This window comes from Schistocerca americana, chromosome 4 (assembly GCF_021461395.2).
Source record: "Schistocerca americana isolate TAMUIC-IGC-003095 chromosome 4, iqSchAmer2.1, whole genome shotgun sequence".
Classification (NCBI taxonomy): Eukaryota; Metazoa; Arthropoda; class Insecta; order Orthoptera; family Acrididae; genus Schistocerca; species Schistocerca americana.
The window spans coordinates 286454476-286479911 of record NC_060122.1 but is presented as its reverse complement, the minus strand read 5'-3'; the positions used below and the strand labels follow the sequence as shown (position 1 = coordinate 286479911).

The window sequence follows — 25436 nt, the reverse complement described above, 5'->3', positions numbered from 1 at the left end:
GAGCACTTCTTCATCTTCGATCTTTTCTCCTGCAAAGCTCTTTTTGTGGTATTGTACAGAGATCTCATTGCCACACCAAAGTTGGCAACGCGAATCGATACCACAGACATTAGTGAGGACTCGCTATTCGTGTAGACCACGTCTCCCCTCAGCACAGCTGCACCCTCACGCTGAGGTCAATGTATGTGTCGAGCTAGCCAGACCTCGCCCAGTTCGAGACCTCAGCTACAGTAGTCACCATCATAGTACTGGACCAATGCATGGCTAGTCCATAACAGTTGTGAATTATTCAGAGCTCCTGTGGTCAAGAAGAGTGTCAAAGTTCAGTAAACCTTTTATTCATTTATGTAATAAGATTAACTAATATTCCATGTGTTTCCAGAGTGGCCAAAGAACTCGCAGTTGTGGCTGGATGATTGTAGCTTCGCCTGGTCACAACACTTTGCTTTCCAAATTTTGAGAGGTGGTAGTATGGATCAAAATAAGACAATATTTTTCCAATAAACATGGGCTCTAAAGTGCCTACCTTAACAGCTATGAACACTTGTTCATCTTCGCTACTGTAAAACACAGTACTGAACAAGTGCTCATAGCTGTTAAGATATGTATTTTAGAGTCCATGTTTACTAGACAATTTTTTCTTGTTTTGGCCCCTACTACCTCCTCCCAAAATATATAAAGCAAGAAGCTTGCAGTATAAGAGATTTGTTGCACAGTATCGAAGACGAAAGAGCGCTCATAACTCTCAAGGCATGAATTTTAGTGCCCATGTTTACTAGAAATTTTTGCTTCGAATGATCGTTCTTGTCATAACCCTAAATATTGGCCGTTCGTCCTGAGCCGCCCTGTATAGATTCCACGAGTTGTAACGCCCTGTAATGTTCACACCAACTTTGAGATTGATGACCAGATTCGATGTCTTTCCCGTCACGTTTTGAAAGTACAAAATGCCAGAAGCAGCTAAGCCATCACGGGCGTTCGTGTATTTCATTTAACAAAGTTTACAAATGATCCAGGAACACTGGGAGACGTACTGAGATCGAATTACAGAGTTCGTGTAAATGCCACTGTAAAGAGAAACTCTGATAGTTTTTCATATGATAAAAAAATCATTTATAAGGGTCTTGTATGATTGCGCAGGCGTTGTACACTTTCTGACGTATACATACGATGCACGGTCATAAAGTTTTAATTATCACCTCGAAAAAATAAAGTTACGCATTTAATCTTTGTCTTGTTTGCAAGTACAGGCCTGCAGTAATGCTGCACATTGAAACATCGTGCCCCTGTACCTCAGCACGCTAGAGGAGCAAAAATAAAAGACGCAGCCATTCTTTAAAATGAAGCATCATGAGGTAATTCGCCTATGGTAGCAACGGAAATGCTATAACTGTGTCAGTCCTATCCAGATTTCATCTTCAACCGTCTGATTTACCCGCTATCAACGGGTTGCGCCATTTTATTTTGGCTACTCCAGCGCCGTGCTACGGTACTGTGGAGCTGGGATTTCAATTTTCATCTGGTCTTCAGACATGTGCCTGCACACAAACAGAAAAATAATTGCATAACTTTAATTTTTCGAGATGATGATTAAAACTATATGCTTACCCTTGTATGTTTCGCCACCTACAAATACAGCTTTCTAGAAGGTACCTCTAGAACTATCAGCACTTAGCAAGTTTTTATAAGGCCTCATAGAAGAAAAAACCATACGCAATCAGTTCTGATCCTCCCGATATCGATCAGTGTAGCACAAGTAAACACCTGATTCTTTAAATAATCGAACAGCTTTAGACGTATGATTGCAGTTCAGTTAAGGTGCTAAATATTTGACTTTAAGCATATAAGCGAGAAAAAGTTTGTAAAAGGTTTGAAGTTATGTCTAAAGTTTGCTGTAAATCGCCAAGTGCTCTCATTATGGTGCACTTTTAAGCAAAAGCAAGTTTTTCGCACACCACAATGTTTATGACGTCATATTTACCGAACTACGTGTCATACAACGATATAATTTTGCAGTTACATCCAGTGGTATATGTGGATACTGTCTGCTAAATGCACTGCCAATAGAGTTAGTGGTAAAGAAGTACTAAATTAAAACATCATGTCTGATGCTAAAGTTTTACTCCATGAACAGTGAAAATGTAGTAGACGGTAAACTTTAATCATTCATCATTTTGCGGGGGCTGTCAGAGACATAAGTTTTTTAAGGATTTGAAATTATGTGTAAAGTCTGTGGCAAGTCACTAAGCGCTCTTATTCTCAAATAATGGATTTATAATATCCGTATATTTGCGCGCCATCAGTTACGCTGCGTCAAGAGACCCGCACAGCTTCTAACAGTAATAGTTGTCTTATTCAGTAAAGCTTTTAACATAAGATTGTACCTCTTTATGAATAGATTATGATAGCATTTTTAATTTGATCAGTAATTACACGATATATTAAAAATCAAATTTTTCTTGTCCCTGGATAGCGTTAGATAGGTAACCTGCAACTGATACTGGGTTCCAGGATAGTCGCTTAGTAATATAGACTAGGAAAAAAGTCCCAACACCAAAAAATAATTAATGTACACTAATGAAACTTCGGGATTACTTTGGTCTAGATAGCATATTCAAGTGCTTAACATTGCAAGATCACACGTTAATGCAAGCGCGAGTTAAGTCATTGCAAATGTGAAATTCTGGTACATAATAATCGGTGTAAACGTGCATGCATTGTCTTTCTTGTACAGGTGCCGGACGTCAGTTTCATGCCTGTTGCACTTGGTCTGCCAATACAGGGATTGTTAAGGCTGTTTGCTGCAATTGTACTCCGATGATGTTCCATATGTGCTCGACTGGAGACTGATCGGATGATAGAGCAAGCTAAGACAACATTCCGACACTCTGTAGAGCATCATGTGCAAAAACAGCGGTATGTCGGCTAGCGTTATGCTAATGGAAAACAACCCCTGGAACACGGTTCTTGAACGGCAGCACAACGACTCGAATCACCAGATTGAAGTAGAAATTTTTTGTCATGGTGTGTGGGTTAACCATGAGAGTGCTGTCATACGAAATCGCACCCCCCGCCGGCCGTTGTGACCGTGCGGATCTAGGCGCTTCAGTCCGGAACCGCGCTACTGCTTCGGTCGCAGGTTCGAATCCTGCCTCGGGCATGGATGTGTGTGATGTCCTTAGGTTAGTTAGGTGTAAGTAGTTCTAAGTCTATGGGACTGATGACACCAGATGTTAAGTCCCATAGTGCTTAGAGCCTTTTGAACCATTTTTTGCACCCCAGACCGTCACTCCAGAAGTACACTCCTGGAAATTGAAATAAGAACACCGTGAATTCATTGTCCCAGGAAGGGGAAACTTTATTGACACATTCCTGGGGTCAGATACATCACATGATCACACTGACAGAACCACAGGCACATAGACACAGGCAACAGAGCATGCACAATGTCGGCACTAGTACAGTGTATATCCACATTTCGCAGCAATGCAGGCTGCTATTCTCCCATGGAGACGATCGTAGAGATGCTGGATGTAGTCCTGTGGAACGGCTTGCCATGCCATTTCCACCTGGCGCCTCAGTTGGACCAGCGTTCGTGCTGGACGTGCAGACCGCGTGAGACGACGCTTCATCCAGTCCCAAACATGCTCAATGGGGGACAGATCCGGAGATCTTGCTGGCCAGGGTAGTTGACTTACACCTTCTATAGCACGTTGGGTGGCACGGGATACATGCGGACGTGCATTGTCCTGTTGGAACAGCAAGTTCCCTAGCCGATCTAGGAATGGTAGAACGATGGGTTCGATGACGGTTTGGATGTACCGTGCACTATTCAGTGTCCCCTCGACGATCACCAGTGGTGTACGGCCAGTGTAGGAGATCGCTCCCCACACCATGATGCCGGGTGTTGGCCCTGTGTGCCTCGGTCGTATGCAGTCCTGATTGTGGCGCTCACCTGCACGGCGCCAAACACGCATACGACCATCATTGGCACCAAGGCAGAAGCGACTCTCATCGCTGAAGACGACACGTCTCCATTCGTCCCTCCATTCACGCCTGTCGCGACACCACTGGAGGCGGGCTGCACGATGTTGGGGCATGAGCGGAAGACGGCCTAACGGTGTGCGGGACCGTAGCCCAGCTTCATGGAGACGGTTGCGAATGGTCCTCGCCGATACCCCAGGAGCAACAGTGTCCCTAATTTGCTGGGAAGTGGCGGTGCGGTCCCCTACGGCACTGCGTAGGATCCTACGATCTTGGCGTGCATCCGTGCGTCGCTGCGGTCCGGTCCCAGGTCGACGGGCACGTGCACCTTCCGCCGACCACTGGCGACAACATCGATGTACTGTGGAGACCTCACGCCCCACGTGTTGAGCAATTCGGCGGTACGTCCACCCGGCCTCCCGCATGCCCACTATACGCCCTTGCTCAAAGTCCGTCAACTGCACATACGGTTCACGTCCACGCTGTCGCGGCATGCTACCAGTGTTAAAGACTGCGATGGAGCTCCGTATGCCACGGCAAACTGGCTGACACTGACGGCGGCGGTGCACAAATGCTGCGCAGCTAGCGCCATTCGACGGCCAACACCGCGGTTCCTGGTGTGTCCGCTGTGCCGTGCGTGTGATCATTGCTTGTACAGCCCTCTCGCAGTGTCCGGAGCAAGTATGGTGGGTCTGACACACCGGTGTCAATGTGTTCTTTTTTCCATTTCCAGGAGTGTAGATCCAGTGTGTCTAGCGCGCAAATAGGTTGATTTCAGGCATTCAACTGGGCTCCTTCTAATCAACACACGGCCATCACTGGCAACGAGGCAGAACCAGCTTTCGTCAGAAAACACAACAGATCTCCACCCTGCTCTCCAGTGAGCTCTTGCTTGACACTACTGAAGTCGCAAATGACAGTGGTGCGTGTTGAATGGAATGCCCGCTACAGGGCGGCTGTCTCGTAGTTGTCCTTGAAGTAACCGATTTGTAACAGTTCTTTGTGTCACTGTGATGCCAACTGGTGTTCAAATTGCTGCTGCAGATGCAGTACAACGTGCCAGAGACATACGCCAAACACGATGGTTTTTTTTAACTCGATGGTACCACGTGGCCGTCCGGAGACCAGTCCTCTTTAGACCGTACATTTTCGTGAGCCCCACTGCCAGCAGTCACGTACCGTGGCTACATTCCTGCCAAGACTTTCTGCAACATCGCGGAAAAAAAGCACCCAGCTTCTCGTAGCCCTGTTACACGACCTCGTTCAAACTCAGTACGGATTGATAATGGCGTCTTTGACTCCTTAAAGGCATCCTTGACTAACATCACCTCACCACGTCCAGTCTCAACGGTAGTCCGCAGCTCGTGGTCGCGTTCTCGCTTCCAGAGCACGGGGCCCCGGGTTCGATTCCCGGTGGGGTCAGGGATTTTCACCTGCCTCGAGATGACTGGGTGTTTGTGTTGTCCTTATCATTTCATCATCATTCATGAAAGTGGCGAAACTGGACTGAGCAAAGGTTGGGAATTTGTACGGGCGCTGATAACCGCGTAGTTGAGACCCCCACGAACGAAACATCATTATCATCATCATCTCAACGGTAACTAACGCTCACAACGGTCACAGCGTGTATTTAAAGCAATCCTCATAGTGGCGCTACTAGCGCCACTCTTGTGCGACTGGAGCGAAATTTGAAGAGGCATCATCTGTGAGTTGTAGAAATACGTTTACCAACTTTCATTTCTGTCGAAAAACTCCTTCATGGCGCTGCGATTTTTTTTTTTCGTCAGTGTAACACAGCTTCTACAATGCTCCTCTGGAGCTCAACAACGACGTGTTTAAAATCAACGCTTACGTAAGATTTTAAAGGTCCCATAGGAAAAAAATCATACGTAATCAGTCAAGACGATCCCGAAACCGAACAGTGTAACATATGCCTCATATTGCTCATCCAACCCTTACATACTGCAGCTGTGCCTTCAGGTAAGTTCAACCACGGAATTGAAATGAGTCCTCGATCTGCTATGATGAGAATATGTCATAATCGTTTTGCATTTGAGACGCTAGATACGTGTTCAAGCAAGTACACCAGAAGGATATCCCATGATGTTTTCGACAGAATTGTAGGTCGCAAACATTCATCCATAATAAATCAAACCGGTAATGAACGAACTCATGTGATTTTCGCACTAGGGTTCACGCAAAATACCGTGGCACCGTCGCAGAAGCGCAACGTCGTCGCGAGCACTGGGCGATTTCGTCTTGCGTGGCCGGGCCGTCTGAGTATCTCATACCAACCAGCACGTTTTGAGTGTTGTCGTTGCTACATGGATTGGACAAAAATACAGAGACGCCACGAGAAATGCACGCTTGAACATAAAACAGACGCTAGCTAAGGCTGCTGGTGGCGCTGTTGTACTAGTACGGGGTGTTCAAAAAGTCTGTCCGCAGATCCGTGCGTGCCGTATGCCGCAGTGAATATACCGAAATGAAACTCAGTGAAATACAAGTTATTAATTTATTGAATATTCATTTTTACTTACAAATTTTCACATTAAATGTTGAATATGTCCCCCCTGTTGTTGAATACACAATTCAATTCGTCTAATCATGTTTCCAAACACAAACTGTAACATTTCTTCTGTAACAGAAGCAGTGAAAGTGAATATTGCAGTTTTCAATTCATCGATGAATTTTGGACGGTTTTTATAGATAGCTGCTTTCGTTGCACCCCAGAACAAAAAGCCAGGTGTTGTTAGGTCAGGCGATCGTGGAGGCCAAAGTCCCTGTGAAATTATGCGATCACCAAAAATATCAGCAAGCAGTGACACTGAAACTCGAGCTGCATGCGCGGTTGCACCAAATGGTTCAAATGGCTCTAAGCACTACGGGACTTAACATCTGAGGTCATCAGTCCCCTAGACTTAGAACTACGTAAACCTAACTAACCTAAGGACATCACACACATCCATGCCCGAGGCAGGATTCGAACCTGCGACCGTAGCAGCCGCGCGCTTCCGGACTGAAGCGCCTAGAACCGCTCGGCTACAGCGGCCGGCTTTGGTGTACGACGTGCCATAGATGACAGGCGTGAAAGACGGCTGCGGCGATGTGTACAGGCGAATAGATGTGCACCTGTTGAGCAACTGACCGGCCTGCTGAACGTGGGGCTACCAACACTGGCTCCTCAACGACCATTCAGCGAACATTGCTGCATATGGACCTCCGCAGCAGGCGCCTGTTTCATGCATTCTTGCTGACTGCTGTTCAGATGCAATACCGCGGCTGGACTTTTACTGAGTGGCGATAGGTGGCCTTTTCAGATGAATTACGATTTATGTTCCCTCGGACAGATGGCCGTCAGCGTCTACGCAGTGAAACGTCAGAAAGCAAACATCTTACAACAGTCTCCGGTAGGGTCCAGGCAGAAAACGGGAGCGTCAGTGGGATGTTTTGTGCCATTCCCTGGATTATCTCGCCATTCTGCAACACACAGTGGATCAACACAAGTATGCTTCTATCCCGGGGGACCATATGCACTCCAACGGCAGTTTGTTTTTCCTTGGCACGATGGCATCTCCCAGCAGTATAATGCAACGTGTCACAAAGTTCACAGTGTGCGTGTGTGGTTCGAAGAACACCAGGATGCGTCTACCATACTCCCCTGGCCACCAAACGCCCCGGATTTAAAGCCAATCGAGGATCTATGGGACCACCTCAATCGGGCTGTTCGCGTCATCGATCCTCAGCCGAGACACAGCAGTGGAGTTGGCACCTTCCAGAGCCTCACTGACTTCCTGCACGTCTCGCAGCGGTTCGCGCTGCAAAAGGTATTTGCTCAGGCTTCTGACATGTGGTCACATAATGTGACTAGAAAGTGTATTCCCATAAGCGTGAAATACCGCTTCGTGATATTTTTATTCTTTCGTGACATTTTTATTCTTTCTTGCCTAAAGTTAACTGCTAATCATCCAACGCACATTATTGACAAATATTGGAATTAAGAATATTAAGGGAATCTGTAATTCAGATCTCCTGTTCACAGTAAGTCCATGAAACTTATATAATCTGTAGCCCTTTTTCACAGTTCATAAGATGTGTTTGAGTACTTGGTGTGGATTTCACAAACTGTGTGGTATTTGGATCGTGTTTTTGTGTGGCAGGGTGCTGCGACTGGACCCAGAGACGGGCACCAACACCGTCTTGGCCGACGAACTACGCTTCCCCAATGGCCTGCTCTTGACACCTGACCAGAGTCACCTGTACATCGCAGAGACTGGCCGCAACAGGATTCTCAGGTGAGGGTCTCTGACTGCACCACTCCTCATCACTGTGGAGGCAGGCAGCAACAAAGGGAATTCCCTACACAACCACTATAAACATTGGCACTGGTAAGAGCACTGTAACGAGTCCCGATTAAATATGAAAAGTTTATGAAGAACATACGAGACTCGTTCAATAAATAATGCCTCACATTTTATTTCTCAGAACATATTTACTTTTAAGAGCTAGAGCTTGGTGACAATATCAGTCAACATTTTTTTTTACATGTACAATTTTTTTACCTGGTCTCCTTTACGTTCTATGTCCGTCCGCCCCGATAGCTGAGTAGTCAGCGTGACGGATTGCCGTCCTACGGGCCCGGGTGCGATTCCCGGTTAGGTCGAGGATTTTCTCCGCTCAGGGACTGGGTGTTGTGCTGTCTTCATCATCATTTCATCCCCACCCGGCGCGCAGGTTGCCCAATGTGGCGTCGAATGTAATAAGACCTGCACCAAGGCGGCCGGACCTGCCCCTCAAGGGGCCTCCCGGCCACTGACGCCAAACGCTCATTTCCATTTACCTTACTCCAGCCTTGTGTAAGAGCATGTATTCCTTGTTGGTAAAAGCTCTAGACTTGTGCTCATAGCCACGTTTTCACTGCATGAATTTCATTCTCATCACATTCGAAAGTGTGTTCCGTTGAGAGTGTCCTTTAGTGGCTCAAACAGATGGAAGTCAAAGAGCGACAGATCTGGACTATAAGATGGATGACTCAATGGTGTCGAACCAAAACTAGAGATGTGTTCCTGGATTCTGAGACTTTTGTGTGTGTGTGTGTGTGCATTGTCCTCTTGGAGAAAGATTAATTTTTTGGGTTCTTGTCAGAGTGGACACATCGGAATCGATCGGTTCTTGAGTTTGTTCAGAGCCTTCACGTTTATCCCTGGATTAATGGTTGACCCTTTTGGCAACACGTTCACAAGAATGGCGTCTTCACTACTCCAAAAGGCTGTCATCATGAGCTGCCTTGAAATTTTCCTTTTTTGGTGATTGCGAGCGGAGCCATACCAGTGACTGAGTTTTTGATTTCGGCTCAGTCATGCATCCAGATTCCGTCACTATAATAATATGTAACAGAAATATCTTACCATTTGCCTCCGACTTCTCTAACGGTGGAGATGATATGGCTTTTTTTTTAAATCTTGTTGTCTGTTGTGAATATTTATGCAAACCAATCTTGATCACACCTTTGAATATCTAAGACTCTCAGTTATTGTACACGTACTTCCAGTTCTCTCTGATAGCTGTGAAACCAATTGTCACATTGTGATCTCCACGAGTAATGGCATCCACGCGATTCTCCGTGTCAGGTGCACCTAAAGCGGTCGATAATGGAGCTCTGCTGTCCCTGACGCTTTAATTCCCCTTTATCCATCGCCTAACAGTACTATATCAAGTGAGTCATTACCATACACTTCACACAAACATATATGATCGTTCACCACGGTTTCTTTCCCTCAACCGATAATTCAATTACAGCTCGTTGCTTGTAATGAGTGTCTTGAGTAGACACCATTTTGATGGTTCATTGCGGCTCTGCTATCCGTCGGAATTGTCCGAACGTGCAGAAGAAACATCAAATTTGAAGCACCGAAAAGGGCTTTATCTTGGATTAATCAACGGCTGTAAAAAAAATCAAAAACATTGGAGCTTCATTTATTGAACGACCTTCGTATTTTATGCTGTCCCGAACTTGTGCTGTCCCGCAACCACCACAACAGCGTCTGTATCTGATACTTGATTCTATATTTTTGTTTTGATTCACTTTCCCTTTGAGGTTAGTAAGTTTTAACTTTGTCGTCGACTGAACTTCCACGATATAACCTACACCATAATCATAAATACAGCAGACATCTGTTCTCAATAAATAATTGACTGTATCAATTTCTTGTATAACTGCAGTTTCGTCTTATTTTAGCAATAAGTAAGGTAAAGAAAGATTCTTCATTATTTTCCAACGATCACTTTCAGAAATCGTCCTAAAATTCAATTACTAACTCTGTTTGTTGCCCATACAACCAGCAATGCTGTTTAAACTAACACTTAATGACATTGGCGAATCATTACTTCTCTATTAGCGATTGTACTTGAAAATAATACACTCCTGGAAATTGAAATAAGAACACCGTGAATTCATTGTCCCAGGAAGGGGAAACTTTATTGACACATTCCTGGGGTCAGATACATCACATGATCACACTGACAGAACCACAGGCACATAGGCACAGGCAACAGAGCATGCACAATGTCGGCACTAGTACAGTGTATATCCACCTTTCGCAGCAATGCAGGCTGCTATTCTCCCATGGAGACGATCGTAGAGATGCAGGATGCAGTCCTGTGGAACGGCTTGCCATGCCATTTCCACCTGGCGCCTCAGTTGGACCAGCATTCGTGCTGGACGTGCAGACCGCGTGACACGACGCTTCATCCAGTCCCAAACATGCTCAATGGGGGACAGATCCGGAGATCTTGCTGGCCAGGGTAGTTGACTTACACCTTCTAGAGCACGTTGGGTGGCACGGGATACATGCGGACGTGCATTGTCCTGTTGGAACAGCAAGTTCCCTTGCCGGTCTAGGAATGGTAGATCGATGGGTTCGATGACGGTTTGGATGTACCGTGCACTATTCAGTGTCCCCTCGACGATCACCAGTGGTGTACGGCCAGTGTAGGAGATCGCTCCCCACACCATGATGCCGGGTGTTGGCCCTGTGTGCCTCGGTCGTATGCAGTCCTCTTTGTGGCGCTCACCTGCACGGCGCCAAACACGCATACGACCATCATTGGCACCAAGGCAGAAGCGACTCTCATCGCTGAAGACGACACGTCTCCATTCGTCCCTCCATTCACGCCTGTCGCGACACCACTGGAGGCGGGCTGCACGATGTTGGGGCGTGAGCGGAAGACGGCCTAACGGTGTGCGGGACCGTAGCCCAGCTTCATGGAGACGGTTGCGAATGGTCCTCGCCGATACCCCAGGAGCAACAGTGTCCCTAATTTGCTGGGAAGTGGCGGTGCGGTCCCCTACGGCACTGCGTAGGATCCTACGGTCTTGGCGTGCATCCGTGCGTCGCTGCGGTCCGGTCCCAGGTCAACGGGCACGTGCACCTTCCGCCGACCACTGGCGACAACATCGATGTACTGTGGAGACCTCACGCCCCACGTGTTGAGCAATTCGGCGGTACGTCCACCCGGCCTCCCGCATGCCCACTATACGCCCTCGCTCAAAGTCCGTCAACTGCACATACGGTTCACGTCCACGCTGTCGCGGCATGCTACCAGTGTTAAAGACTGCGATGGAGCTCCGTATGCCACGGCAAACTGGCTGACACTGACGGCGGCGGTGCACAAGTGCTGCGCAGCTAGCGCCATTCGACGGCCAACACCGCGGTTCCTGGTGTGTCCGCTGTGCCGTGCGTGTGATCATTGCTTGTACAGCCCTCTCGCAGTGTCCGGAGCAAGTATGGTGGGTCTGACACACCGGTGTCAATGTGTTCTTTTTTCCATTTCCAGGAGTGTACATTTCAACGATAGTATTCCATAGGCTTAGCTCTCATATAACTGGACTTTGTACTTTTATATAACTCGTATCATCAATGACAAGATCCACTGCAGTTGCAATTTTTTTATTTCCTAAAGGAAAGCACCACCCGGTTTCGGGATCTATGTCTCATCCTCAGGTTCATATAAAATATGAGTCCATAAATGTCGAATAACAGAAGTTAAACTAGGTTAAAATAGTGCAGCAGTGATACATGGCATAAAACCTTCTCAATTCAGAGTTCGAAATTGCTGCTATGGATATCGAAATGGCGTCAAGATGGAACAGTGAAGGACAGTAGACCTGCAGGACGTTCTCTTTCGGTACGCACACAGCAAACGCGAATCGTGCGTGGGACGTGATCTTGAGTAGTCATCAGTGGTCAGCTCGGCGGCAAGCTATCGTACTTGGGTTGGCGGATAGCAGCGTTCACCGTATCCTGCACAAAGATCTTCACTAGCGTGCGTACAAGAACCAAAAAGTTGTCCACCAGCTTACTTAAAGGGCTGACACAACGAGACTTCAATTTTGCAGAGAGTTCTTGGAGCTTCTGCAAGTTGAAGAGAACGTTGTGAACAGGTTACTGAGACCCATTTCCAGCCGCCCGAAGTGGCCGTGCGGTTAAAGGCGCTGCAGTCTGGAACCGCAAGACCGCTACGGCCGAAGGTTCGAATCCTGCCTCGGGCATGGATGTTTGTGATGTCCTTAGGTTAGTTAGGTTTAACTAGTTCTAAGTTCTAGGGGACTAATGACCTCAGCAGTTGAGTCCCATAGTGCTCAAAGCCATTTTTTGAGCCCATTTCCACTTGACCCATTTCCACTTGTCTGGGCGTGTAAACAAACATAACTGTCTATTTTGGGCTGCGCACACCCTGTTTGAATAGCTGGAGCATCCTATGCACAGTGGAAAAGTGACAGTATGGTTCGCCATTTCCTCCGAGCGCGTTATTGCACTGAATTCCTTTGCAAATGAGGGTCGCACTGAGACGGTAAATTCTTAGCGCTACTCACCCATGTTGCAAACATTTCTGCGTCATGAAATCAATCCCCAATGTCCTCCATAGCACCAGCAAGATGGAGCAATAGCCCATACTGCACGTCTTTTCATAGGAGTACTGAATGAAAAGTTCTGAACCAGATCCATTTGCCAGTTTTGGGACGTTAACTGTCCTGTTCGTTCGCCCGACCTGACAGCATCTGACTGATTTTTGTTGGACTATCTCAAACAGCAATTTCATGAAAAACACCCACCCAGTATCGACGAAATAAAAGATCGAATTTGTAAGTGCATTCGGGAGATTTCAAACGGTATGTTGCTGCAAGTTGCGTTATCTCTTCCAGAGAGACTATATAAATGTGTTTTTTTTAGCATGGTGGACATTTAGCAAATGTTATTTTCAGGAAATAGCGATACACACTAATTATTCATTAAAAAAAGGAGAATGCATCTTCATTAAAAAATTACACTTCCCCTGAAATTTTTAATTTTCAAAACCGTCAGGTTTCTTCTGGAGTACCCTGTATGTATACATTATTTTCTGCCAGCTACATTACGTTCATTTACGTGAGTATACTTTCTTCGCCCACATTTTAGAAGTTTTTGGCACTGGCTGATGGCACAACAAAACATATTGCAAATAAAGGTGCAACGCTACTGGAAATTCTTAGAACCCAGAGGTGTCTGATATTTTCTTTGCAAGGAGATTAGCAGTGAATGGCCAAATAGTTTTGAGATTTCATGACTCTTGATAGACTTACTATTGATTAATGTCCATTACATGTTCTGGCTTTCTTCAGACTGATAAGTCTGCCTGAGCGGCGGGCGAGGAGGCGAGTTTGTTTTGTTTTGAGCGATAGTCATACAGCGATAATCATCATGTCGAAAAAATGAAGTTAATTACATAATTTTAGGAAACGTTCCATCTCACATATTGCCTCGTTGTCATTCAGAAAACACTTGCAGTGCAATGTTCTCCTCGTCCATGGAAAGAGAAAGAAACTTCCTGGCTGATTAAAACTGTGTGCCGGACCGAGACTCGAACTCGGGACCTTTGTCTTTCGCAGGCAGGTACTCTATCAACTGAGCAACCTAAGTACGACTCACGACCCTCCTCAAACCTTTACTTCTGCCAGCGATGTCCCTCCATATCCTTTCTTCCAGGAGTGCTAGTTCTGCAAATTCGCAGGAGACCTGTGAAGTCAGGAGCGTAGGGGACGAGGTACTAGCGGACGTAAAGCTGTGAGGATGGGTAGTGAGTCGTTCTTGGATAGCTCAGTTGGTAGAGCACTTGCCCGCAAAAGGCAAAAGTCCGAGTTCGAGTGTCAGTCCGACACACAGTTTTAATCTTCGAGGAAGTTTCATATCAGCGCACACTCTGCTGCAGAGTGAAAATTTCATTCTGGAAAGAGAAAGAAGTCGCTGTGTATCATGTGAGGATCGAGGTGGGTGGAGAAGAGGGGGGGGGGGGGGGGAGTGGTTGAGACAAAATTTGGTTCCCAAAAAAGCAGTATGTGTTGCTGTATACTGTGCAGAATGAGATGAGGCGTAGTTGTGGAGCAAAAACACCTCCTTGGACAGATTCCAATGACAATTTTGACAGCATCCTGTAATCTCGTCAGAAAATTTCGATAGTATTCTCCTGTGACGGTTTGCCCCTTATGAGCGTAATCTTTTACCACCACACTATGTCATTCTCAATATGCTCTCGCATCATCTTGCCCAGTGGTGACTGGGTCTTTGCCTTAGTTGGAAGTGGTGAGTCCACATGGTTCTACATCTACATTTATACTCCGCAAGCCACCCAACGGTATGTGGCGGAGGGCACTTTACGTGCCAAAGTCATTACCTCTCTCTAATTTTACATTCGTTGTCTCCTCGGGAGGTATAAGTAGGGGGAAGTAATATATTCGATACCTCATCCAGAAACGCACCCTCTCGAAACCTGGACAGCAAGCTACACCGCGATGCAGAGCGCCTCTCTTACAGAGTCTGCCACTTGAGTTTGCTAAACATCTCCGTAACGCTATCACGCTTACCAAATAACCCTGTGACGAAACGCGCCGCTCTTCTTTGGATCTTCTCTATCCCCTCCGTCAACCCGACCTGGTACGGATCCCACACTGATGAGCAATACTCAAATATAGGTCGAACGAGTGTTTTGTAAGCCACCTCCTTTGTTGATGGACTACATTTTCTAAGGACTCTCCCAATGAATCTCAACCTGGTACCCGCCTTACCAGCAATTAATTTTATATGATCATTCCACTTCAAATCGTTCCGCACGCATACTCGCAGATATTTTACAGAAGTAACTACTACCAGTGTTTGTTCCGCTATCATATAATCATGCAATAAAGGATCCTTCTTTCTATATATTCGCAATACATTACATATGTCTATGTTAAGGGTCAGTTGCCACTCCCTGCACCAAGTGCCCATCCGCTGCAGATTTTCCTGCATTTCGCTGCAATTTTCTAATGCTGCAACTTCTCTGTATACTACAGCATCATCCGCGAAAAGCCGCACGGAACTTCCGACACTATCTACTAGGTCATTTCTATATACTGTGAAAAGCAATGGTCCCATAACACTCCCCTGTGGCACGCCAGAGGTTACGTCTCTCCATTCTGTTTGCTAAAAACTCTTCAATCCAGCCACACAGCTTGCTTTCCTCCTCTGTCTCAGAATCGTAGCGATACACCCATCAGTCGGCCACGGTTATGAGGCAGCTGATTAAGTGATCTGCATGGGCCTAGCAGGTGTCACATTTCCACTGCCACCACAGTTCGGCGACCTTTCTGAATTGGTGTGAGTAGCTGTACAAGGCAGCGGGCGGCGACCTTCCTCATGTTAAAAAGTCACGCAAGGTATTGAAAACTGAACCACGACTGATTATTATTTTTTCCACTATAGCCTCCATTGTGATACTCTGGAGTTCAAACACCAACACCTCCACTTCTCATGCAATTAGTGGTTTTTCACAGAGAGACGGTCTGCCACTTTGTTCATTGTCATTTAGACTTTTTTTGGGCACAATGAAACCACCTTATAAGCACTGTGTTATACAGAGGTGAATTGTTGCCGTAGGCTTCCACAAGCTCAGCACAGAATTCACCATAATGCGTCCATGGAATGGTTCCATTCAAAAGTATTCACCACACACGTTAAGACATTTATCCCACTGGGAGACGAGACGACCAATTCCTGTTTTACATTTCAATATGACCGGTTTCGGCTACTGCCATCTTCAGATCATAAAATCGTAAAATATTCTGATGTAACATCAATGTCAAACTAAACATGTAGGTACTTACAATGTACCTACATGTTTCGTTTGACGTTGATACTACATCAGAATATTTTGTGATCTGAAGATGGCAGTAACGAAAGCGATCATAGTGAAATGGAAAAAAAAAAGATCAAGACGGACCTGTAAAATAAAGTACCAAAAATATGATCACGGACTCATTTTCAGACTTTGTCTTCAGCTGACTCTTCGTGTTTCGTAGAATGCACTCAAACACTAACGCCACAAGATGGCTCTGAGCACTATGGGACTTAACATCTGAGGTCATTAATCCCCTAGACTTAGAACTACGTAAACCTAACTAACCTAAGCATATCACACACATCCATGCCCGAGGCAGGATTCGAACCTGCGACCGTAGCAGCTGCGCGGTTCTTGACCGAAGCGCCTTGAACCGCTCGGCTACCGCTGCCGGCACGCCACAAATGCACGTACTCTTGCACTTTCTCATCAGACTGAAATTGACTTCCACACTTGTCTTTCTTCAGGTCGCCAAAGATGTGCAAATCGCATGATGAAAGATCTGGGCTGTCCAAGGAATGTTGCAGTATTTCCTCACCAAACAGCTTAAGTGTAGTCTTCGTCCAGTCGGCAGTGTGGGGCCAGGCATTATCTGTAACAGGATGATGCTCTCCGATAGAATTATGACAGCCCGATGGCAAATGTCAAACCAAACAGTGGAAACATCCCATACCTCCCCATACCTCCCCCGCCATAGAAATCAAAAGCGGTTTACATAGATTCCAGTAAGGCCATTACGACCTTCTTCAACTGCAGAGGCCCTCTTCTCGTCGAGTTTCTTGAGTGTGGAACGACAGTCAATGCGCAGCACTATGAAGAAACTGCAGCATGGCATAATGTCAAAATTCCCAGGAATGCTGTCGGCCAGAATCGTCCTGTTGCAGGATGACACCTGCCCCCACACTGCCAATTGTACAAAGTCTATGCTTTATCCATTTAGTTGGAAAACACTGCAACATTATCTATATACCCGGGATATTTCGCCGCGTGATTTTCACATGTTTGGCTACCTCAAGAAAGGCTAGCATGGACACCAGTATCAGTTGGAGAAGGAAGTGCAAGAGTGGGTGTTGTGGATCCGTCAGCGGCTGAGTGCGTTCTGCGAAACAGGAATTGATTGTCTCGTTTCCCTCTGGAATAAATGTCTTAAAGCGTACTTATGAATACTTTTGAATGGAGACGTTCGATGGTCCTGTTGTGGCAAGTGTTCGGTTTTCATTTGACTACGCCTTACACATAAAGTGGATTACCGGATGATATACCACTTTAGGACTGTGGAGCGCCATTTTGTTTTGAATCCTCTCGAGATGCGCAGTGGTACAGTGTTGCAGAGATTATAATCCGTGCTAGGACTGCAGATATGTAGCTGCAAACCAACAAAAAATTACGTGATTTTGTTTTTTTGAAGACAGTGATAATTAATACACTACTGGCCATGAAAATTGCAACACCAAGGAGAAATGCAGATGATAAACGGGTATTCATTGGACAAATATACTATACTAGAACTGACATGTGATTACATTTTCACGGAATTTGGATGCATAGATACTGAGAAATCAGCACCCAGAACAAGCACCTCTGGCCGTTATAACGGCCTTGATACGCTTGGGCATTGAGTCGAACAGAGTTTGGATGGCGTGTACAGGTACAGCTGCCATGCAGTTTAAGCACGATACCACAGTTCATCAAGAGTAGTGACCGGCGTATTGTGACGAGCCGGTTGCTCGGCCACCATTGACCATACGTTTTCAATTGGTGAGAGATCTGGAGAATGTGCTGGCCACGGCAGCAATCGAACACTTTCTGTATCCAGAAAGGCCCGTACAGGACCTGCAACATGCGGTCGTGTATTATCCTGCTAAAATTCGCAGGGATCGAATGAAGGGTAGAGCCACGGGTCGTAACACATCTGAAATGTAACGTCCACTGTCCAAAGTGCCGTCAATGCCAACAAGAGGTGACCGAGACGTGTAACCAATGGCACCCCATACCATCACGCCGGGTGATATGGCAGTACAGCGATGACGAATACACGCTTCCAATGTGCGTTCACCGCGATGTCGCCAAACACGGATGCGGCCATCATGATACTGTAAACAGAACCTGGATTCATCCGAAAAAATGACGTTTTGCCATTCGTGCACCCAGGTTCGTCGTTGAGTACACCATCGCAGGCGCTCCTGTCCGTGATGCAGCGTCAAGGGTAACCGCAGCTGATAGTCCATGCTGCTGCAAACGTCGTCGAACTGTTCGTGCAGATGGTTGTTGTCTTGCAAACGTCCCCATCTGTTGACTCAGGGATCGAGACGTGGCTGCACGATCCGTTACAGCCATGCGGATAAGATGCCTGTCATCTCCACTGCTAGTGATACGAGGCCGTTGGGATCCAGCACGGCGTTCCGTATTACCTTCCTGAACCCACCGATTCCATATTCTGCTAACAGTCATTGGATCTCGACCAACGCGATCAGCAATGTCGCGATACGATAAACCGCTATCGCGATAGGCTAGAATCCGACCTTTATCAAAGTCGGAAACGTGATGGTACGCATTTCTCCTCCTTACACGAGGCATCACAACAATGTTTCATCAGGTAACGCCGGTCAACTGCTGTTTTTGTTTGAGAAATCGGTTGGAAACTTTCCTCATGTCAGCACGTTGTAGTCGTCGCCACCGGCTCCAACCTTGTGTGAATGCTCTGAAAAGCTAATCATTTTCATATCACAGCATCTTCTACCTGTCGGTTAAATTTCGCGTCTGTAGCACGTCATCTTCTTGGTGTAGTAGTGTACTTAAGACCAGCCCTTGTATGAAGAAACAGTCATTAAGTGGGTAGAAATGGAGACAGCAATGACACGGCCGTCGGTTGTGGCAGGTGCCGGCTATCGGACGGGTCGGTGTCGACGCTGGTGGAAGGCCTGCCGGGCGCACCGGACGGACTGCGGCCGGGCCCGAGCGGCGCGGGGGTCCTGGCGGCGCTCATCTCCACCGACACGCCGTCGCGCGCCACTCTGCCAGAACTATTGGCGCCACTGCCGAAGGCGCGCGCCGCGCTGCTGCTGCTCCTGCGCGCCAACCGGGCGCTGCTCGCCACCGCCAATACCGCGCTGCCGCTGCAGGCCACGCGCAGGATCACGCACGTGGTATGTAAACACCCGTCCCCACTCGAAAACCGCCCGTACTAAGACCATAGTCTAACATAGCAGCCGCGACACTCACTGCTGTAAAACTTGTTACCGTTTGACAGATGGAGCGACTCTAGCTCTCCAAGCGGCGGGTAAGGTGAACGTCAGACGCGTCGTAAGCATAACATTTGGTTTGCATCCATTTCTAGGGTGACCAGACGTCCGGATTAATCCGGACACGTCCTCCTTTTTAGCGCTTTGTCTGGGGTCCGGGCGGATTTTTACAGTGTGCGGCTTTTTCGCAAAGTTGAGCGTAATACAGTTAAATTTACAATTCGTCCCGTTCTGTTGCTCTTTTCTTAAATACTTTAATTATTGGCACAGCCTTCGTGATAAACACGCACGAAGGCGGTGTTAGTAGGTGGCACCAGGATCGTCGATGTTATCGTTGATCTACCTATAAGCGAATGCAAATATCGATTATTTAAAAATTTTGGTTTCGTATCTTCGCTTTGTATTGGCTTGGCTTCCTGTAGTGCATGTGTGATTTGTGAGTAATTTTTAACCGAGTGAGTTACGTAAAATATTTGGCTATGCCTAAACGGAAGTGTACATTTTCTGATGTCCTTTGCTGCAAATATCCGGCTTTAAGAAAGGCAGAAATTAATTTGAAGCGGAATGTGAGATATGTGGAGCTGGAACGTACGTCTCAGTGGCCAATAAAAGTAAGAAATAACTCGACAGATTAACTGTCATGGTTTTATTTCTATGTTTCATAGTCATTCAGTTTATTTGTATTCGGAAGGTTAAAGTGCAGTTTACATGTCGACAGCTGCTGCTTGAATTTTGATGTTGGTAGCGGTGCGTCGAATGAATGGAGGTAAATGGTCTTACGTTTTTCACTTTGTAAATAATTCCGTGTTGTTGACATAACAAAACAATTGACGCCACACTGTCACCACAATCAATGTTTTTAATTTTTTTTATATAGCTCATTTAACCACCACCTGACCATCAGTAACAATTAACTACTAGTTTTACCGGTAAAGCCGGCCGAAGTGGCCGTGCGGTTAAAGGCGCTGCAGTCTGGAACCGCAAGACCGCTACGGTCGCAGGTTCGAATCCTGCCTCGGGCATGGATGTTTGTGATGTCCTTAGGTTAGTTAGGTTTAACTAGTTCTAAGTTCTAGGGGACTAATGACCTCAGCAGTTGAGTCCCATAGTGCTCAGAGCCATCTGAACCATTTTTTACCGGTAATTCCCGGCAGTCACGTGACTTGTCCAAAGCTGACGGGTGGTATCCTCATCTGCAGTTGACCCGTTTGATGAGTCCTCTTTTTTCTTCATTTGTCCTCCTTTTTGAAGCCGTTTGTCCTCCTTTTTAAACAACTGCGTCTGATCACCCTATCCATTTCCTACGTAATTTACGAAATATTTGAGTTATTTTCTTGCCTCCAAGGCTTTGTGTAGTATCACAAGGCATATATATTTCTAAAAATGATTCTAAAATAAGCGCAAGTATGGACAAAAACCATGAATCGAGTGGCAAGCTACAACACATTCGTGAAGAAACACTTGTGACGTTGGATAGAATTGCAGCTTACCACGTCGATATCAAAGGAATATAAACGCAGATTCACAAGTAAGAAGCGCGGACACGTACCTCACATGCAAAAGCGATCGACAGCTCATTTATCGTTCTGTAGGCATACTGCGTTTGTCATTGTCGCCTGTCGCCACTAGTACAACCTACAAGCAACTGCCAAATAGTGGGAGAAATATGTTGAAAACATTATAATGAGCTGATTACATTATATTTCACGCAAAACCAAATATTTGAATAATTTTCAAACAGTTTGTCAGTGAACAAGGTGCCAACAAAATAATGTCATCACACGAAGGAAGCAAGGAAAATTAAGTGACTAACAAATGGCTCTGAGCACAATGGGACTTAACTTCTGAGGTCATCAGTCCCCTAGAACTTAGAACTACTTAAACCTAACTAACGTAAGGACATCACACACATCCATGCCCGAGGCAGGATTCGAACCTGCGACCGTAGCGGTCGCGCGGTTCCAGACTGTAGCGCCTAGAACCGCTCGGCCACCCCGACCGGCTAAGTGACTAACAACAGAAGTGAATGAAATACATACCAAACATTAAGCATTCGTAAGACACGAATAACTGCACTTAATCTAGCCACTTCATCGTCAGAGCAGGTCAGTGTTGACGATTCACACGAATCTGGCACTGCTACATGGAGAGATAAACTGGCTGCTTCTGTGTCATAGGACTGTTTTACAACTTTAGATGGATTGTCGAATCTTTGTGGCAGTTTCCTCTTCATCGTCAGTTGAGGTGGCTTATTTGAGATGTCAAACAGTGTGGGTACTGCATTCCACACGAGTTTATCATTGTCTGCGTTCATGAACTGGTTTTGTTCGAAATGTAGCGAACAAAACCTAATATTATTATACAGGTTAACTGGGTCCTTTTCATAAGGTCTTCTCGTCTGCAACTTACTAGCCATTTTCTGCTCCTAAAACGAATCATTAATCATTGATACACATGTAGTTTGCAAGTGAATCCTGACGATACAGTTTAGCAACATGATGGTATATACATCTCATGATCATTAGGAAACCTAAAAAAGACATCTGTGGTGTCTTCTTCCTGTTGTTGCTGCAATTTGTTGCGCTAGAAACGCTCCCTCTTGTAAAAACCATTGTAGAAATCATAATAAACAACCACTATTCGCTTCCACGATCGCGCCGAACTCACAGTTTAAGTTACTGACCGCTTCGGCGCTGCTGGCGCGTGGGCAACAAAACATAGGCGAAGTGTCGCGACTGTTACGTTAGACTGCGCTAAGACGGTGGCAACCAAAGAGACGTTAGGTCCTCTGCAGTGATACCACTCTGTGACTTCACTATGACATGTAAATGCCCAGTTTCCATAATTGGGGATTTCTAGCTACTTTCGTGATCATATCGAGTTCTGAGAAGTGGAAGACGCCATACCGGATTTCGTCGTTTTAGAGCTTATACAGGGTGGCCGGAAATTCCCGTTACAAACTTCAAGGAGATGTAGAGGGTAGTGAGTACATAACATTTTGAATAAGAACCCATGTCCGGAAACGTATCGTTTCCGTTCTACGACAGTTTCAATGCAGATGATTATCTCATCCACGCCCACGTAAGGCATGTGCTTAGGCGTGACCCAGTACAATTGTTGCAATCCATTGGAAAAGAAGACTGACTCGTTCCGTTATTATGCTACTGGCCATTAAAATTGCCTACACCCCGAAAATGACGTGCTACAGACGCGAAATTTAACCGACAGGAAGAAGATGCTGTGATATGCAAATGATTAGCTTTTCAGAGCATTCACACAAGGTTGGCGCCGATGGCGACACCTACAACGTGCTGACATCAGGAAAGTTTCCAACCGATTTCTCATACACAAACAGCAGTTGACCGGCGTTACCTGATGAAACATTGTTGTGATGCCTCGTGTAAGGAGGAGAAATGCGTACCATCACGTTTCCGACTTTGATAAAGGTCGGATTGTAGCCTATCGCGATTGCGGTTTATCGTATCGCAACATTGCTGATCGCGTTGGTCGAGATCCAATGACTGTTAGCAGAATATGGAATCGGTGGGTTCAGGAGGGTAATACGGAACGCCGTGCTGGATCCCAAAGGTCTCGTATCACTAGCAGTCGAGATGACAGGCATCTTATCCGCATGGTTGTAACGGATCGTACAGCCACGTCTCGATCCCTGAGCCAACAGATGGGGACGTTTGCAAGACAACAACCATCTGCACGAACAGTTCGACGACGTTTGCAGCAACATGGACTATCAGCTCGGAGACCATGGCTGCGGTTACCCTTGACACTGCATCACAGACAGGAGCGCCTGCAATGGTGCACTCAACGACGAACCTGGGTGCACGAATGGCAAAACGTCATTTTTTTGGATGAATCCAGGTTCTGTTAACAGCATCATGATGGTCGCATCCATGCTTGGTAACATCGCGGTGAACGCATATTGGAAGCGTGTATTCGTCATCGCCATAGTGGCGTATCACCCGGCGTTATGGTATGGGGTGCCATTGGTTACACGTCTCGGTCACCTCTTGTTCGTATTGACGGCACTTTGAACAGTGGACGTTACATTTCAGATGTGTTACGACCCGTGGCTCTACCCTTCATTCGATCCCTGCGAAACCATTCATTTCAGCAGGATAATGCACGACCGCATGTTGCAGGTCCTGTACGGGCCTTTCTCGATGCAGAAAATGTTTGACTGCTGCCCTGGCCAGCACATTCTCCAGATCTCTCACCAATTGAAAATGTCTGGTCAATGATGGCCGAGAAAATGGCTCGTCACAATACGCTAATCACTACTCTTGATGAACTGTGATATTGTGTTGAAGCTGCATGGGCAGCTGTACCTGTACACGCCATCCAAGCTCTGTTTGACTCAATGCCTAGGCGTATCAAGGTCGTTATTACGGCGAGAGGTGGTTGTTCTGGGTACTGATCTCTCAGGATCTATGCACCCAAATTGCGTGAAAATGTAATCACATGTCAGTTCTAGTATCATATATTTGTCCAATGAATACCCGTTTATCATCTGCATTTCTTCTTGGTGTAGCAATTTTAATGGGCAGTAGTGTACTTACGCATTTGCGTTATAACTTACTCTTTATGGTTTACATTAGTCGACAACAAAAAGAACTCAGCATCTACGGCACCAACCGCAACGTACCGATGCATTACGACAGCGGCTCGATGTGGCGACCACCAACGTTGTTACAGACATTGTACCTCCGAAGCATGTTCTGGTACACTCCCTCCATCCCACCAGGCGTCTCTTCAGCGTCTTGTGCAGCGGCCAGAACTCGTGCCAGCAGATCTTCCTCTGTCTCTACAGGTGTCTCATAAATTAGGCTCTTCATACGACCCACAAGAAGTAGTCTGTAGGGGTTAAATCCGGCGATCGTGGCAGCCACACGGTTGGACCACCACGGCCTATCCATCTTTCACCGTACCGTCTGTTGAGATGTCTCCGGACAGCCAGTGAAAAGTGAAGTGGTGCTCCATCATACTGAAACCACTTTTTCTGACGGACATTCAATGGTACAGCTTCCAAGAACGGGTCCATTATGTGTCGTAGGAAGACTAAGTATGCGGGACCCGTTACCTTGGATGGAAGAAGGTATGGTCCAGTCACATGACCACCCGGAACACCTGCCCACACGTTAATTGCAAACCTGTCTTGAAATCCCTGAACATACGTGGCATGAGCGTTTTCGTCCACCCAGACATGGCTATTTCGAGCATTCAGAACACAATCCCTTGTGAACCTACATTCATCTGTGAAGAGAACTCGACATGGAAACAGGGGCACGTCGATGCAACGGTGCAGGAACCACGTGCAGAAGGCGACGCGTTGTGGAAAGTCTGCTGGACCCATAGCGTGTACCCTTTGTAAGTGGTACGGATGTGATTGTTGCTCATGCAGGACGTCCAAGACCGTACTGTGACTAACAGCCATTGCACGCGCAATTGTTCGAGAACTCGTTGACGGGCTATCTCCAATGCGACGCAGTACACCTCCTTCAAATTCGGGTGTGCGGCGTCGCCTTAGAGCACCACAATCCTGCCTCCTCACGGTGAAGGTACCCGTTCCTCGTCGCCGTTGTGTAACCTGGGCAAACAGCTTGTGCGATGGAGTGTGACGGTGTGGGAAACGTTCGTGATACAGCCGACTAGCAGCTCTTCCGTTGCCTCCAGCTTCGCCATACACAAGGAGCATGTCTGTGTATTCCGCAAACGTGTACTGCATCATGTTTCCTCTATCGGTGATGCACAGGTATTGACTCGGTCTCACAGCGAAGCGGACAATAAGTGAAATCTGGAGATCTAGTACACGTCATCGTGTCTACCCTGTTGCATACCAGGACAGGGAACTCTGAGTCGTTTCTCTTGCCCTAAGCAGACGTTGACGAGGTACACATCTGAATTGAAACTGTCGTAGAACGGAAACGATACGATTCCGGACATGGATTCCTGTTCAAAATGTTCTGTATTCAGTACCCTCTAAATGTCCTGGAAGATTGAACG

The 25436-nt window shown here is 46.5% G+C and overlaps 1 protein-coding gene across 1 annotated transcript in view; it reads left to right on the top strand.

Moving 5' to 3' along the window:
* The window catches only part of LOC124613168 (adipocyte plasma membrane-associated protein-like), a 251918-nt gene that overhangs the window by 182100 nt on the left and 44382 nt on the right, over nucleotides 1-25436 (top strand). The window contains exons 6-7 of the mRNA XM_047141797.1: nucleotides 8145-8279; nucleotides 19055-19322. Coding sequence (XP_046997753.1) covers nucleotides 8145-8279; nucleotides 19055-19322 — 403 coding nt within the window. The remainder of the gene's footprint in view (nucleotides 1-8144; nucleotides 8280-19054; nucleotides 19323-25436) is intronic.